This window comes from Globicephala melas, chromosome 9, assembly GCF_963455315.2.
Source record: "Globicephala melas chromosome 9, mGloMel1.2, whole genome shotgun sequence".
Lineage (NCBI taxonomy): Eukaryota > Metazoa > Chordata > Mammalia > Artiodactyla > Delphinidae > Globicephala > Globicephala melas.
Genome location: NC_083322.1, coordinates 1,361,554 through 1,379,299, shown reverse-complemented (window position 1 = coordinate 1,379,299; position 17,746 = coordinate 1,361,554). Strand labels below are relative to the sequence as shown.

At 44.5% G+C, this 17,746-nt stretch overlaps 1 protein-coding gene across 2 annotated transcripts in view; it reads left to right on the top strand.

Moving 5' to 3' along the window:
* The first annotated feature begins 3,762 nt into the window (after nucleotides 1-3,762).
* UBE3C (ubiquitin protein ligase E3C) overlaps nucleotides 3,763-17,746 on the top strand; it is a 117,722-nt gene continuing 103,738 nt past the window's right edge. For both annotated transcript variants that reach the window (XM_030854353.2, XM_030854352.2), the window contains exon 1: nucleotides 3,763-4,175. In XM_030854353.2, the coding sequence (XP_030710213.2) occupies nucleotides 4,110-4,175 (66 nt within the window). In that variant the 5' untranslated portion in view covers nucleotides 3,763-4,109. The remainder of the gene's footprint in view (nucleotides 4,176-17,746) is intronic.

Here is a 17,746-nt window from a genome sequence, read left to right as displayed (position 1 = left end):
GGGCTCCGGAGCAGCACGCTGAGCCTGGGCCCAGTGGGGCTGCGTCGCTCACAGCCTGCAGGGCAGCTGCGTCTCGCAGCTGCGCAGCCGGCTCTTGCTGCTGCAGGGGAAGACAGCGCTTGTCGGGGGCCAGGCGAAGCGTTGGCCTGACCTGGTGACTGCCGCCGACGGTGGGTTTGCCCCCATGTGAAGGCCGCGTGTCCCAGACCGTGCTGGGGCCTGCAGCAGGTGAGACCCTCTGAGGAGGCCTGGCCCGGCAGGGCATCTTAGCCCCCCAGCCAGGGTTCTGGGGAGGAGGGCCGTCCAGCAGCTGCTGCCGTGTGGCCTCGACTCCAGCGCAAGGCGTGGACTATGTTGCGTGGAGGAGGACAGACAGAGGGAAGGGCTCCTGGCAGCTCCCGCAGAAGCTTCAGCTCGGGAGTCTCAGCTGCACCCAATGTAGGGGAGCAAGCGCCTTCCCTAAGCGAGCGGCCCGGCGTGGACTCTGGACGTCCATCTTTGTGAACCCCAAGGCTCCTCTACCCGCCTCTTAAATGCCATCGAACTCCTGCTGTGGGCTCTGGTCTGTTACCTTGATTTGCGCTCACCTCACAGGACTTTCTGGTTTCCCTTTTGATTTCTGCTTTGACCCAGGGGCTATTAAGAAGTTAATTTCCACATTGGTTAAGTTTCCCAATTTTTCGCTTTCATGGGTTTCTGACTTCATTCCATTGTGGTTGGCGAACCACTTGGTATGATTTCTGTCTTTCTGTTGCAGGACCCGGCATGGACTCCATGTGCCCCTGGGAGGAGTGGGTGCTCCGATGCGGGGGATGGGCATGCCCCAGAGTCTGTGAGGTCAGTTGCTGAGAGTGGTCTTTAAATCTTCTTTCCTTGTTGACCTTCTGTCTAGCTGTTCTAGCCAGTATTCAAAATGGGTATTTGAAGTCTACAACTATTATTGTCAAATTGTTAATTTCTCCCTTCATTTCTGTCAGTTTTTGCACATCCTGATTCTTTTGGACGTTAATCTTGCAAAGCGATTTAATGTTTGTCCTCTAACGTCCCCTGGAATATGATAATGGAAGAGGAGTGTATGTTCAGATTAAGGGCGTTTTACTGTTGCCATTTTATTAATGAATGTTATGGACTGTGTCTCCTCCGCCCAGATTCATATGCTGAATCCTAACCCCCAATGTGATGGTGTTGGGAGGTGGGGCTTTTGGGAGGTGATGAGGTCATGAGGTGGAGCCCTCATGAATGGGATGAGGGTCCTTATAAAAGAGACCCCAAGAGCTCCCTCATCCCATCCCCCAAGTGAGGACACAGAGGGAAGGCACTAGCTATGAACCAGGAAGTGAGTTCTCACCTGACACCAAATCTGCCAGGCCTTGATCTGGAACTCCCAGCCTCCTGACTGGGAAATAAATTTCTGTTGTCTATAAGCCACCCAGTCTGTGACATTCTGTCAAAGCAGCCTGAACTAAGACAATAAAGCTTCTTTTTCTGAAAGAAATTGATCATTAAAATTATTATACACATAGAAAGTATATTAAACATATATCAACATTTTAAAGAATAATACAAAGCAAACACCCCTGGGAAGGCCATGCAGGTTGAGAAACAATGCTGCCAGTAACTTTGAATCTTCCCTCCAAGGTCTTCTCCCATCAGTAACTACTATCCCCCCTTTTTGTGTGAAAATTTTCTGTATATTTCTTTATAGTTTTACTCATCGGAATTTTCTTGGTGCTTTATTATTGGAGAATCTAAATGGGATCACTTAACCACATTGCATGAGTTCTAGTGAATTGTACCAGATAGTGTGTCAGGCATGATTTGGGACAGTAAAAGGAAGGAGTGAATTTCCAGCCTTGGGTGTACAGCGGCCTTGGTGTTAATTTAATGAATATTCTCTTGGGACCCACTCCAGCGTCTCCGGAGGCAACAGTTACGTGGCTCACCAGCAGCCCCAGGGTGATCTCAAAGGAGAGGGGGTGTATCCTCTGGGGACGTCAAGGAACAGACCCATCAAATGTAAGCCTGCTGCCCTGCAACTCAGCCACGATGCCTTAGGGTGTCTTTCCTGCAGAAAGAACTCATTCCTGTGTGTGAGAATGTGATTGCAGCAGAATTTGTAACATCAACAAAATGGTGTTAACCTAAGTGCCAAACAACAGGGGAATGGTGAGATAATAAATGACGGCCCAGGAGGGACATAGCCCTGTAGACACCTTGATTTTAGCCCAGTGAGACTTCTGACCTGCAGAGCTGTAAGATAGTAAATTTGTGTTGTTTAAGCCACTAAGATTGTGGTGATGCGTTACAGCAATGATAGGAAACTAAGACAGATAGATAGATATGTTCTTAGCCAATTTAGAAAATTCGAAATATACCCAGCAGATGGAGGCAGCACACCTTAATTACCAACAAAGCTGATATTGGAGAACTAGTTAAATGGGCTTTCCTGCTCCTCACTCCTGGCCTGGACCTTGGAAGAGTTTATTTGGGGCAAAATCTGAGACCTCAGAGTAGAGTCACTTACTGAGGGCACATACTGGATATTACCAATATTTTAAATCTTTGCTCATCTGACAGGTTTAAAAAAATGATGATTTGTAAAATCTGTAAAATTTAAAAATTGATAAAATTTGTGTATTTTTGATGAATCAAGGATTTCTTGATATATCAGAGTAGCTTATGTGTTAACTGGAAAACTGCACTAATCACTGGCTTTCAAAGGTTTTTGATCCTGACAACTGTGATCTAATTCTCATATATATATATATGAGAATATATATATAGTATGTGTGTGTATGTGTGTGTATGTGTGTGTGTGTGTGTGTGTGTGTGTACATGCAGGATTTTTCAAACTGAGATTGAAACCCATTAGTGGGTTGTGAAATGTACGTACTGGTTTGCAGCTGGTATTAAAAAAAAGACAACAGAGTAAAAAAAATAGTGCATCCCACATAGTAATGAAAAACAGTTTTTATGATTTTGATTTCAGTCGTGTGTATATGAAATATGTGTGCATATATCTATTTACGTATATGTGTACGCGATATATATTTCTCTGTGTATATGTGATATAGATGTATGTATATATGTGTGTATATGCTATATATTTGTGTATATATTGATGTGCATGTGACAGTTATGTTAACTGTATGTATGCATACATGGTATACTTTTATACATGTGCATGTATGTGATATACATTTGTATCTATGTGTGTATGATATATACGTGTATATATTGAAATATGTGTGTATGAAGTTCACACATAACTGGGTCACAACGTTAAATGATGCACTCTCTACGGGCATTAAGTAATAAAGCTGATATTTTTCCCCTCAGATCAGTCAAGTTTGGTATCATCGAAAGCGTGGAGCCCGCTTCCCAGAAAAGTGCACAAACAACATCCTAGTCGCACCGGCGCGCAGGCGCCCACCGACCCCTGCAGCCGCCCTCGGCGCACTGTGGAGACGGGATTCATCCACATCACTCGGGACGCGCACGCGCGCCTGCCCCTCCGCGCGCCCCCTCCCCGGGCACCAGCGCCCCCGCGGCACCTGCGGCCCCCCCTCCCCGGGCACCTGCGCCCCACCTACGCGCCCCGGCCCCGCCCCTCACCCCTCCCGCCGCAGAGCCTGGCACCGCCGCTTCTTCCCACGCTCCGACGCGCCGTCGATGCGGGCGCGCGCACGCGGGCGGGGCGCCGGGAGCAGCGCCGCGGCGTCGGTGTCGGGCGCGCGCACGCCGGCGGGGCGGCGCACGGCAGCGGCGGCGGCGGCGGCCATTTTTCCTCCCGGCAGCTGCTCCGGGTGCAAGTGCGGGGTCAGCGGCCCTGCCGGCGCTCGGGCTCGGCCGGAGCGGCGGGGAGGCGTGGATGAGGGGGGAGGTGGCCGAGGGCTGCCCCCAGTGTCGCCGCCCCTCCCCCCACAGGGCAGTCCGGGCGGCAGAGCGCCGGCGGGCGCGGGCTCGGGGTCACTTCCCGGCGCGGCCTCGTCCTCGCCGCTCCCCTCCCGCCGGGACCTCCCCCGGTCGCTGTCCCCGCCGGGGACCCTCCCCCGGGGCCCGCCCGCGCTCTCAGTGTCGGGCCCTCCCAGATGGGATAGGCTGTAAAGATGTTTAGTTTTGAAGGGGATTTCAAAACCAGGCCCAAGGTGTCCCTGGGAGGCGCGAGCCGGAAGGTAAGAGCGGCCTGCGTGCGGCAGTGCCGCGGGACTGGGCGGGGCCAGCCGCGGACTCCGGGCGGGACGGCGGGCTGGGGGCCGGCTTGGGTCCGGGAGGGGTTCATCCCGGCGGAGGGACGCGCGAGGGGGCGGGCTGCGGGGTCACCTGCTCCTACGGCTCAAAGCGGGTCTGGAAGGAAAGCTGATGGGGAAAAAGGGCTTTGTGGACCGGAATCGCCCGGAAGCTGCAAGGATGCTGAGGGTGGACGGCCTTTTATACTTAGGTAGTGAAAAACTCTGGGCAAAGGACACAGTGTTTCTTTCAGAAATGAACTTTAGATACTTTATCACACTTGACTGATGGTGATTGCTTTTAGAGTACTACGTGGGGGTCTTGTCTGTTGTAGAAAGTAAGTAGAATGTATTTGTTCATGACAACAGTCTCTGAAGTTGAGGCGGAACTCGTCATCATAGGCCACGTGTTTGAATCCAAGGCCATGAAAGTCGTCCTTTACCAGCCTTTTGGAAACACTTCTGGAGAGACTCTAGCACTTTTTTTCTGTTACAGCTGGTCGTATGATTATTCTTAGGATAACAGTGTAGAATAAGGGCGTACAAACTAGTTACTGTGCTATCCTCTCTGATGACAGGCATATACTGATTCGGTGGAATTGCTGACAAGTAGTTCAGCGTCAGTGTTGCTTCATTTATTTGCTTGCTTTTTACCACTTCTCCACTGGATCCCTTCCCTGCCTGTTTTAGTTTTATCAGACTAAAAATAAAGTGGGGTCGCCCTTGCTTAGAGTGTTGGAAAAGTTCAAGTGAGTATAATTAGCAGATTGTTTACTAAATAATTTTCTAAAGTGTTCTTTCAGTGGTTCGTCTATTCTTCTGTGTTAGTGTATTCTGTATGTTACACTTAACGACGGGGTTGGCACATGACTGAGCAGATGCTCGAGTCCACGTACGAATATCCGCTTTAAATTGTACTATGGGGGTATGGGCATAATGGTTTCTGAGGGTCGAGGAGGGGAACCCAGCAGGGATTTGGGCAGGAAGTGTGCTGATAACTTACAAGCTTTAGGTTTTGCATGATGGTGATTGGTTGGAGGCTGCAGAACTAGGTGCTAGACTAGGTGCTGTGTAGGTGTCGTGCAGGGCTGGCGTGGGTCACATTCAGTGGCTTGGGTATTCATGAAAATTCCAAATGAGATCAAAGGACTTACGCCATTGGAAGAACCTCTGGGCCAGATCTAGTTTACAGGTGGGATAAAGAGCTGTTGAGTGATAGCACAGCCACATAGCAAGCTGGGGGCAGGTCACCACCTTAGAATCCATGTCACCTCACTTACGTAGGACTTCGTGACTTCTGTTACAGACAGGAGTGCCCTGGCAGGTCCTGCTAGGGTGTTGATCCTGTTTTCTCACCAAGTAACACATCTCTTCTTTAAGGAAAATAGTTATCTGTTGATCAGAATCTCAAGGGGAGATTGCACGTCTTGCTTTTCAGCTGTGCGAAACAATTTTTTTCCCCTTTTTACCCCCCTTTTCATTGAGGTTTAGACTTAACATACAGTCAGGGTCACAGACATTAAGTGTCTGTGTCTTAGGCCATGTCCCTTAGAAGCCTGAGGAGGAAATCCTTGTGCAGGTGAAATTGAGGAGGGAAGAGGAGAGGGCAGGGGACAAGGGGTTTTCTTGTTGGAGTTTATCTTTAGCCGGATCCCACCGACAACTCTGGAGCGTGGCTGGCATCACAGAGTTGTCCCGTCTTGAGGTGAGGGGGCTGGCATTTTGTATCCCCGTGTCATTTAGTCGTTGTCTGCAGGCTGCCCCTGGGGTGGGTGGGAGTGTAATTCTCCAGAGAGGGTGGCAGTAAGGAGCCCACCGCAGTCACTCTGCAGTGGCTGGGGGGTGGGTGCATTGGCCTGGTACCAGAATCTGGGCAGGGAATTAACTGTAGGTTCGGCTGGAAGGATTTTTACAGCCCACCACTCCCATCAAATAACATGCCCAGCATTCCAGAGGCCCCCATCTGCACTCTTCCATTCTAAGCCCTCCTACCCAAAGGTAACTACTATTCCGACCTTTATTACCACAGATCAGTTCTGCCTGTTGAACTTCTTGTGCATAGAGGCCACCCTTTTTGGACTGGCCTCTGTGGCTCAGCATTTGGTCTGAGAGGTGGGATCCATCGTCTTATTCTGGTTGCATCGTCTGAACGTACATAGCCCAGTTGATCCGTGTTTGTTGTATGTGCCTCTGGGTGGACACGTGCTCTCACGTGCTGCTCACACATTGCACGTGGGTTTAGCTCCAGTGCACTCTGCCTCGTTCTCAGCGTTTCAGTGGCTCCACTTCCTTGCCAACACTTAGCGTTGTCAGTCATTTTAATTTGGCAGTTCCGGGGGGTATGTAGTTTCATTGTAGTTTTAATTTTGTTTCCTAACAACTAATGATGTTGCGCACCCACATATGCTTATTTTCCTTAATTCTCTTTGGCTGCAACATAAGTCCTTTGCCTCATTTAAAAAACAAAAACTTAAAATGATCTTTCCCCCATGTCTTAAATTATTGTTTGAAATTTTCCCTTCTTAAGTTTAGTGGAAACTGAATAGTTGCTACTTTTTGGATAAATTCATCTCCCCCCCCCCCAAAATTAAATGAATATTTAAAATGTTTATTTGTAAAGATTCTTTGAAGGATCTGAAACATTGTAAGGAAAAGTTCATGCCCTCATTGTAATCTTGTTGGGGAGATAAGACTTACACAGTTAAGCATTAAATAACAATAGAGAGAGCAATTACCACATTCTGGGTTTTCCTTGGGCTGATTCAGGAAAGAATAGAGTTGGTTGGGGCTTAGTCTTGAAGGATGCGTGGAATTAGTGAGCTGGGAAGCAAGGGTATTCCAGGTGGGTGGAAGGGTATACATTGAGTAGGTATATACTGGATTGGGTAGGTATATACTAAGTCACATAGGTTTCCACTTTTTAATATTTCTGAAGTCAGGATACATGGTGGCATGATAGTTTATTGGCAGTATTTTTTTCTATTCTTGGTAGTGCATAGAAGAATATCTTAATGGTAATTTGATTACAAGTATAGAAATCCACTGTTATTAGCATCTTGCCTTAATGTGGTTCATTTGTTACATTGGTGAACCAATAGCAATACATTAAGATTCATTCTTTGTGTTGTGCTTTAAGTGGGTTTTGACAAATGTATAATGACATGTATCTGCCATTACAGCATCATAGAGAATAGTTTGTTGCCCTAAAAATCCACTGTGCTTTACCTATTCATCTTCTCCCTTATCCCTCACACACCGCCGCCCTCCTGCCCGCAATCTCTGGCCACCACTGATCTTTTTACTGTCTCCATAGTTTTGCCTTTCTAGAATGTCATGTAGTTGGAATCGTACGGTGTGTGGCCTCTTCATATTTGCTTCTTTCACTTAGCAGCATACATTTAAGGTTCCTCCATGCCTTTTCATAGCTTGCTAGCTTGTTTTTTTATCCTATTTTTTATTAACAGACTATTTTTGTAGAGCAGTTTTAGTCTTAACAGAAAAAACTGATGGGAAAGTACAGAGAGTTCTCACTCCATCTTCCTAGCACATTGTTTTCTCTATTATATCCATCTTGCCATAATGTGGTACGTTTGTTACAATTGATAGACCAATATTGATACCTTATTATTAAGTCAGTTTATGTCAGGGTTCAATCCAGGTGTTGTACATTCTGTGAGTTTTGATCTTTTGAGACTGGCTTCTTTAACTTAGGAATATGCTTTTAAGGTTGTTCCAGGTCTTTCCTGGCCTGATGGCTCTTCCCCCCCCCCCGCCCCCCCCCCCCCCGCCACTCTAAATTGCTGAATACTGTTCCATTGTCTGGATGTACCACAGTTTATTTGTCCCTTCACCTGCTGAAGGACATCTTGGTTGCTTCCAAGTTTTAGCAATTATGAATAGAGCTGCCATAAACATCCACGTGCAGGTTTTGTGTGTGGACATAGTTTTCAGCTCCTTTTTGTAAATACCAAGGAGCGCGATCATATGGTAAGGTTATGTTTAGTTTTGTAATTAACTGCCAAACTGTCTTCCAAAGTGGCTGCACTGTTTTGCGTTCCCACCAGCAATGAGAGTTCCTGTTGCTCCACATCCTCGCCAGCATTTGGTGTTGTCATTGTTTAAATTTTGGCCATTCCAATAGGTATGTAGTGGTATCTCATTGTTTTAAGTTGCATTTCCCTGTTGACATGTGATGTGGAGCATCTTTTCACATGTGCTTATTTACCATCTGTGTATCTTTGTTAAGATGTCTGTTCAGGTCTTTATCCCATTTTTTAACTGGGTTATTTGTTTTCTTACTGTTGAGTCTTAGCAGTTCCTTATACACATTTTCAATGTATTTGTATATATTTTGCAGATATAAACTCTTTTCAGAGAGGCCTTTTGCATATATCTTCTCCCAGTTTTGAGCTTGTCTTTTCATTCTCTTAGTCTTTTGCAGAGCAGAAGTTTTTAATTCTAACGAAGTCCAGTTTTACCAGTTTTTTTCTTTCATGAATTGTGCTTCTTATGTCGTATCTAAAGAGTCATTGCCAAACACAGTGTCACCTGGTTTTTCTCCTGTGTTAACTTCTAGTAGTATTACAGTTTTGTATTTTACATTTAGGTCTGTGATCCATTTTGGGTTAATTTTTGTGAAAGGTGTTAAGGTCTGTGTCTAGATTTATTTTTTCTTTCTCTTTTGGCCTGTGGATATCCAGTTGTTCCAACATATTTGTTGAAAAGCTGTCCTTTCTTCATTGAGTTGCCTTTGCTCCTTTGTCAAAAGATCAGTTGGCTGTATTTTTGTATGTCTGTTTCTTGCTATTCTGGTCCGTTCATCTATTTGTCTGTTCTGGATTGTTTTGTTTTGCTTTGTTTTTGCCAGTGCCATACTGTCTTGATTTCCGGAGCTTTATGGTAAGTCTCAAAGTCAGCTAGTGTCAGTCTTCCGACTTTGTTCACATCTTTCTTCAGCATTGTGTTGGCTTTTTTGGATCTTTTGCCTTTCCATATCAACCTTAGAGGCAGTTTGTTGATATTCACAAAATAACTTTTATATATATATATGTGTGTATATATGTATTTTTTTAAGCCACTGTATTTTAGGTGTATTTGTTGCATTTGTTTTCATTGAAATATAGTTGATGGTACAATATTACATAAGTTACAGGTGTACAATAGTAATTCACAGTTTTTAAAGGTCATACTCATAGTTGTTATTAAAATATTGGGTATGTTCTCTGTGTTGTACAAACTTATTGGGATTTTGATTGGGAATGTGTTGAATCTGTAGATCAAACAAGTTAGGAAGAATTGATCTTGACAGTATTGAGTCTTCCTATTCAACATGGAATGTCTCTCCATTTGTGCAGTTCTTTGATTTTATTCATCAGACTATTGTAATTTGCCTTATATAGACCGAAGTATTTCTTTTTCGGGGGGTGCTAATATAAACAATACTGTGTATTTAATTTCCAGTTCCAAGTGTTCATTGTTGGTTTACAGGAAGGCAGTTTTGTTTTGTATTTACCTTTTACCGATACCTCCCTACTTCCCTCACCCCTGTCCGCCCAGCCCCTGGCAGCTACTTTTTTACTCTCTTTTTTGACTTTGACTTGTTTTCGTTTTTTTTAATATTCCATGTATAAGTGACACCTACAGCATTTGTCTTTCTGTGGCTTATGTCACTTCGCTGAAGGCTCTCGAGGTCCATCCATATTTCTACACGTGGTAGAATTTCCTTCTTTCTCTTGGCTGAATAATATTCTGTTGTGTGAATGCACCACATCTTTATCTGTTCGTCTGTTTGATGACCACTTAGGTCTTCGTATCTTTATTATTTTGAATAATGCTGCAGTGAATATAGTGGTGCAGATATCTTTTCAATACCTGTTTTCATTTCTGTTGTATAGCTACCAAGAAGTGGGATTGCTAGACCATAAGGTAGTTCTATTTTTAATTTTTTGAGGAATCTTCATATTGTTTCCATAGTGGAAATGTTATTTATTTATTATTATTATTATTTTTTAAATTTCAAATTCCAGTTGTTCATTGATGGAATATGGAACAGCAATTGACTTTTGTATGTTAATCTTGTATCCTGCAGTGTTGCTATAATCACTTATTAGTTCCAGGAGTTTTTCGTTAATTCTTTGGGATTTTCTACAGAGACGATCATGTCATCTGTGACCAAAGACAGTTTTATTTCTTTCTTCCCAATCTGTATAGCTTTTGTTTCCTTTTCTTGCTTTATTGCATTAGCTAGAGCTAATGATGTCAAAAAGGGGTGGTAAGAGAAGATATCCTTGCTTTGTTCCTGATCTTAGTGGGAAAGTTTCTAGTTTTTCACCCTTAAGTATGATGTTAGCTGTAGGTATTTTGTGGTGGTTCTTTATCAAGTTGAGGAAGTTCCTATCTATTTCTAGTGTGTTGAGAATTTTTGTCGTGAATGGATGTTGGGTTTCTTTAATTTACTTTTAATTTTTAAATTTTTATTTTCTTTTTTGGCCACACGGTGTGGCATGTGGGATCTTAGTTCCCCAACCAGGGATCGAACCTGTGCTCCCTGCGGTGGAAGCACGGAGCCCTAACCACTAGACTGCCAGGGAATTACCTGGGTGTTGGATTTTGTCAAATGCTTTTTACTGTGTGATCATATACTTTTCCTTAGTCTGTTGATGTGATGGATTACATCAAGTGTTTTTTGAATGCTGAACCAGCCCTGCATACCTAGCATAAATCCCACGTGGTTATGATGTATAATTATTTTTATACGTTGTTGCATTCAATTTGGTAGTATTTTGTTTAGGGATTTTTGCATCTGTGTTCCGGAGAGAGTAGCTTTTATTTCTCGTGGTGTCTTTTTCTGGGTTTTGTATTAGGGTACTGCTGGCCTCGCAGAATGAGTTTCACTGTAGAGCGTACCGAAACCAGCTACTGTAATTTTAATTTCCCCTTTCGGTAAGTCTAGAATACTCTTAGGATTGTAAGCACTCTGACTCGTTAGTTTTATGTAACTGCCCTCTATTGTGTAATTGGAGGTCTTACCTAAAATATCTTAACCTGAAGAAAAGTCCATGCTGTTCCGTTTTGAAGAGCTGGCAGTTGGTATACATGTTGTCATACGACTCTGTGTATGTTGCAGTGGAACATAAACTGTTTTTTACACGTCTGACATGAAGTCATATACATGTTGTCATAAGACTGCGTATGTTGCAGTGGAACATAAACTGTTTTTTACGTGTCTGACATGAAGTAAAGTAGAAACATTTTCCAAAATCAGATTTTAAGATTTACTGTCAGAACTGGTATCATTACCTTCCTGTTTTATCTAGCAGCCCCACATCTGTTCTCTTGAATATGATTTTCCATACTCTTCACATACGGGACCAGAACACTGTAGTTCTCTGTAGCATATAAGGTCAGGAATTCTTGATCTGGTTCCTAGGGAAACCAAGCAGAATGGAAGGGCTGAGACTTTGTCTAATTCTCTTTGGACTTCTAATCAGGGTCTAGGGTGAGGCAAGCAAGGCACGTAGGGCACAAAATTTAAGGAGGCTCTGACTGGAGATGCATAGGTGCAGGTTGCTTAAGGTGGCACTTGGGTTCATGGCCCTGAGGTGAGTGCCTCCTTAAATTTTGTGCTCAGGCACCTACCTGGCTTGCCTTCCCTAGTCCTGTCTGGCTTTGCACACTCCAGCGTGTGCTGATTTTCTGGAGTTACAGTTAGTTGTCAACTAGGTCTCTTAGCTAAGGTAATAAACAGGTCACCTCGTAGGACTGTAGAAGAGCCCTCAAAAGAGGTTATTGCAAAAGCAGTAAAGAGTTTTCCTCTGTCTCTTCCCCTTTTTTCTTATAACTTTAAAGAATGCGGGCATCTAGGAGTTTGGAAGTTAAGCATTTTGTTCTTTGACCATGACCCTTACTTCATTCCGCTGTGTCCTTGTTCTCCGGCCGCGGCCTCGTCACGCCTTCTGTTGCCTATGGCGCTTGTGAGCGTGAAGGCAGGGGCAGGAGCTTCCTTCTGGCCGAGTGCCTCCGGGGCCCATCACCTTCAGTGGTGACCAAGTTAAAGTTGGAGACGCCTGCTGGGGGGGGGGGTGGCAGCGTAAATCAGCACAACCTACCTGGGGGATGGTTTAACAGCACGCATCGGGAGTCGTCAACAGGTATGACCCCTCTAAATCCAGTAAGTCTACTTTTAGAAATTTATTCTAAGAAACTAATTTGACAGGTGCATGGGATAGATGCATGAGATAGAAAAGATGATGTTTGTGGCATTACTTGTAGTATTGAAAAATTCAAAACAATCTAAATGTCTAACAATAGGAAATTTGTTAAATGGTATAGCAGTGCGGTGGGGCACTATACAACTGTTTAAAGTGGTCATGATCTATATTTGTTACTATTTATCATTTATTGATGTCTACTCATTCTATGTATTAAACTGTGTCATTGTTAGTGGAAATAAGTAGATTGCAAAACAGCAGTCTGCATTTAAATTATGTTAATCTGAACGGTCATGATCTCTGCTTTACCAGTGTCCTAATTTCCGATGAACAGAGGTCTAGTTCTCTGTGCATCTAGTGGCTTAAGCAGCACAGTTTTGTCCTCTCACTCCGCTCTGTGGGGCAGGCATCCGACAGCAGCGTGCAGGGTGGTTCTGGCCTGGGGTCTCTGGAGGCTCAGGCATCGGAAGCCTTGCCCGGTGCTGGGGGAGCCACTGTGGGACCGGCTCATGCCTGTGCCTGGAGGCCAGTGATGGGTCCTGGCGGGAGTTGTCAGCTCCTGCCACTCGGACATCACCTTAGGGCTGCTTGAGTGTCCTCCTGACCTGGCAGCTGGCTTCCCCGGAGCCAGTGACGGAGAGCAGGGAGAACGAGGCAAAGCCTGTTACGAGGGAGTCCTGAAAGTCATACGTTGTCACTTTTGTCCTATTTTATTTGTCAATCCAGTCCACACTCAAGGTGAGAGGAATCAAACTCCACCAGTTTGGAAATGTAGCAAGGAAAGAAGTTGGTAAACTAGGAACAGCTTAGAAAACTGGTGAAATAGAGAACTGACTTAAAATTCCCTTCTCCCAGGTGAGGCTGCCTGACTGCGAGCTGGCCTTTCCTGTGAGCTGTTAAGCTCTTGCGTTCCTGCACGGTCTTACCTGAAATGTTATCTGTTAGGCAGTTTATTTGAGTTAAGCATCTTCCTCAAAAAAGCCTCAGAATCCTGAGAGGCTGCCATTTATTTGCAGCCATTTGAATTCACTTAGATCATTTACCTTTTTAATCCAACCACCCTTGGAGAAAAGGGGAGAATATACAGAGGAGTAAGTAAATGGGAATGAAAGTGTTTGGCTTGTCGCTTTGACAGCCATAGATAGGGCAGGAGGTAGATGCATCAGGCCATTGGAGAGAGGGAGTGAAGTAGGAGAGCATCGAAGTAAATTTCTGGCCATCTGAGAGCTGCTCGGGGCGCCTTGTGCCGGAACGGAGGGAGGAAGCCTGTTTCCCTCCTTTTCCAGGGCCCCGGGCGGGCAGCATAATGTCAGCGCCCTCGGCTCTTGTGTGCTGGACTGCGCTTCTTAGCACTGCTTACAGGTGGAACGCTGTTGCCACCAGTTAGGAGGATCCGCACGGACAGAGGTGTCCACCCTGGAGAGGTGGCAGTCACCTACAGACTGCAGCTGGCTGGAGTGGGGGTGGGCCAAGAGAAGGCTGGGGAGATGGGCAGTCAGGGGCCAGGTCATAAAGGGGCACCTTGGGAGCCACTGACGGCTTTTGAAGCAGTGAAGTGACCCTGAGCAAACTCAGGTTTTAGAGGGACGATTGTGGGGCAGTGCAGGGGCTGGACACCAGGCGAGAGACAGGCAGCTGTAGTTGTGCAGAGGAGTAGTGAGGGCCTGAAGCAGGCAGCAGGAACTGAGTGGAGGGGTTCAGGGCTGTCGAGGAGCCAGAATTGATGAGCTCTGGGGGCAAGCATCACGTCAGGTGTCAGTCTGGGGTGACAGGAGTGGACAGTGACCCCATAATCCAACACGATGCTGAGTTCCTAGGGATGTGTTCAACGTAAAATGCTTGGGTTTGCTCAGTAGGCAGGTGGGGTGCTAGTCCGGAGCTTCAGGTAGAGACTGGGAGTCCGTGGGTCCATCAGTAGGTAACAGTTGAAGTTGTGAGATGCTCTGGAAAATGTTCTGCTGAGAAGACATGTGGGCTCAGGACAAAACTCCGAGGGACGCCAGCGTTTACAGAAACAGGAAGAGGGGCACGCAAGGGAGAGGTGCTGCTGGGACCAGTGCGTGGCCAGCCAGCAGGCGTGGCAGTGTGCGCAGACAGTAGGCCATGAGCAGAGCAGAGCTCATTAGGAAAGCAGGGCTTGTCGGAGGACCTCAGACCTTTTGTTCTGGTTTTGAGGTTTTATTTGCTATAGCTGTGACTGTATCCTGTGTACTGACCATAAGACATTTATATAAACTTTAGGTTATTCCAAAGCTGAGGATCCAATCGTTCAGTCTATTTTCTAAAATTAAAATTTCGTTTTCTTTTTAAAATTACCATGCATGTTCTTTGTATGAGCTGTGTATGATGAAGTATACATGTTCATCCTTTACTTTTGGACATTTAGGTTGTTTCTATTTTGTTGTGAACAACATCTTTATAGCCAATGATTATAATTATTTTTTAGGAAACATTGCAGAAAGAAGCTGAATTGCTTGGTCAGTGTGCACATAGGCTTCTGATATGGTTTGTTCTCTAGAAAAAATTATATCAATTTCCATTCCCTGGTCTTAGCAGTTAAGTGCTGCCTTAGCATCTGTGCAGTTGCAGGGAGCCTCCGAGGGCACTTTGTCTCCAGGGTGTTTCTGTTTTCTCTCCTTCTTTGTTAGTTACCTACACTGCACCCCTCAAGGTTTGTCCTCCTGCTTGTTGTATGCTCTCACCTCTTCTTGACTCCTTCTCTGTGAGGCGGAGGTGTGGCGTCCCGTAGAGGAAGAAATCAGGGCTCAGAGATTCCAGATCATTTAGTGGAGTGTGTGAACCCTGGTCTGGATGTTGGATGTTGTGTAGCCTGCACGTCTTGTGTTGCTTCTCGCTTTGCTTAAGCTCTCCCTTAACTGCTTGACAAGTTGAGGACCATGTCCTGCAGGCACTGAAAGGATGGCTTTAACAATCCTCTGTCTTCTTGAATTAATTTTTCTTATGATATGCGGCTTTAGCGCTCTCTTTAACTTTTTTAGGAACATTAGTAAACTGCAGTGTGTTGGCAGGCAGCACAGTTCATAGCACATCTTTACTGTGAAAGGTGAAATGTGAAAAGTAAAATGTGGGCTTGAAAAAATGCTTATCTTCCTAACCAATTGTCTGCAACTTATTCACCTCTTCTGGGCTTCTCGTTTCCACATCTTGTAATGGGAAAGTCATAATTCTTGAGAATGAGAAAGTTAGATTATCACTAATCTTCCTTGGTCTAATAACGTTTCCATTTCTAATCTCCAGTCAGTGGCCTTTAAAACAAGTTACCTTTTTTTTAATTGAAAAAGTTATAAAAACAGACTCTTTTAAAGGGCATATAATGAAGTCTTCCTCTCACTGAGACTCCAGACGTCCTCATTCTTACCAGTTCCTCAATCTTTTCAAAACTAGATTAAATATAAATAAACATGTGCCCCTAGCTTTTTAAATAATAGTGAGAGCTACTGTTCTCCTCAGCACTGTGTCTTAGTGACGATTCCACACCAGCACCTTTAGATGTAGTTTCTCTTCATGGATGCATAATATTCCACTGAATGGTTTGTATCATAGAACCACTTTCCTATTGATAGATGTATATGTGCAGGTTGTTTCCAGGGTTTTGCTAGTAAAACAGTGCCATAATTAAGACACAGTTTTGGTGTAGGAAAAGAAGGTCTTTAAAAAAAAAGAAAAGAAGGTTTTTTGGAATTTATTGTAATGAGATATAAACTATTGCATTTTATTTTGGTACTTTATTATTATTTTAATAAATAAATTTATTTATTGGCTGTATTGGGTCTTCATTGCTGCGCATGGGCTTTCTCTAGTTGTGTTGAGCAGGAGCTACTCTTCACGGTGGTGCGCGGGCTTCTCCTTGCGGTGGCTTCTCTTGTTGCAGAGCACGGGCTCTAGGCACGTGGGCTTCAGTAGTTGCAGCACGCGGGCTCAGTAGTTGTGGCTCACGGGCTCTAGAGCACAGGCTCAGTAGTTGTGGCACACGGGCTTAGTTGCTCCGCAGCATGTGGGATCTTCCCAGACCAGGGCTCGAGCCCGTGTCCCCTGCATTGGCAGGCGGATTCTTAACCACTGCGCCAACAGGGAAGTCCTTTGGTTTTTAAATGAGCTCTTTTCACATTTTATGCTCTTTACACATGTTAATATGTGTATAAATTTTGTTCTAGTCTTTTTTCTATATAGTGTTTGAATTGGGAATCATATTGTACATTGTTTTATAAATATGATTTTTAGTAACTTATTACTGTATTTTGATGCACTTTTAAATATTTGCATGTATGTGAAGTTGGTTGCTGTTATATTTTCTTAAAGTTTCTTTTTTTTTTAACATCTTTATTGGAGTATAATTGCTTTACAATGGTGTGTTAGTTTCTGCTTTATAACAAAGTGAATCAGTTTTACATATACATATGTTCCCATATCTCTTCCTTCTTGCGTCTCCCTCCCTCCCACCCTCCCTATCCCGCCCCTCTCCGTGGTCACAAAGCACCGAGCTGATTTCCCTGTGCTATGCGGCTGCTTCCCACTAGCTATCTATTTTACGTTTGGTAGTGTATATATGTCCATTCCACTCTCTCGCTTTGTCACAGCTTACCCTTCCCCCTCCCCATATCCGCAAGTCCATTCTCTAGTAGGTCTGTGTCTCTATTCCTGTCTTACCCCTAGGTTCTTCATGACATTTTTTTCCCCTTAAATTCCATATATATGTGTTAGCATACGGTGTTTGTCTTTCTCTTTCTGACTTACTTCACTCTGTATGACAGACTCTAGGTCCATCCACCTCATTACAAATAGCTCAATTTCGTTTTCTTTATGGCAGAGTAATAGTCCATTGTATATATGTGCCACATCTTCTTTATCCATTCATCCGATGATGGACACTTAGGTTGTTTCCATCTCCTGGCTATTGTAAATAGAGCTGCAGTGAACATTTTGGTACATGACTCTTTTTGAATTATGGTTTTCTCAGGGTATATGCCCAGTAGTGGGATTGCTGGGTCATATGGTAGTTCTATTTGTAGTTTTTTAAGGAACCTCCATACGGTTCTCCATAGTGGCTGTACCAATTCATATTCCCACCAACAGTGCAAGAGTGTTCCCTTTTCTCCACACCCCCTCCAGCATTTATTGTTTCTAGATTTTTTGATGATGGCCATTCTGACTGGTGTGAGATGGTATCATTGTAGTTTTGATTTGCATTTCTCTAATGATTAATGATGTTGAGCATCCTTTCATGTGTTTGTTGGCAGTCTGTATATCTTCTTTGGAGAAATGTCTATTTAGGTGTTCTGCCCATTT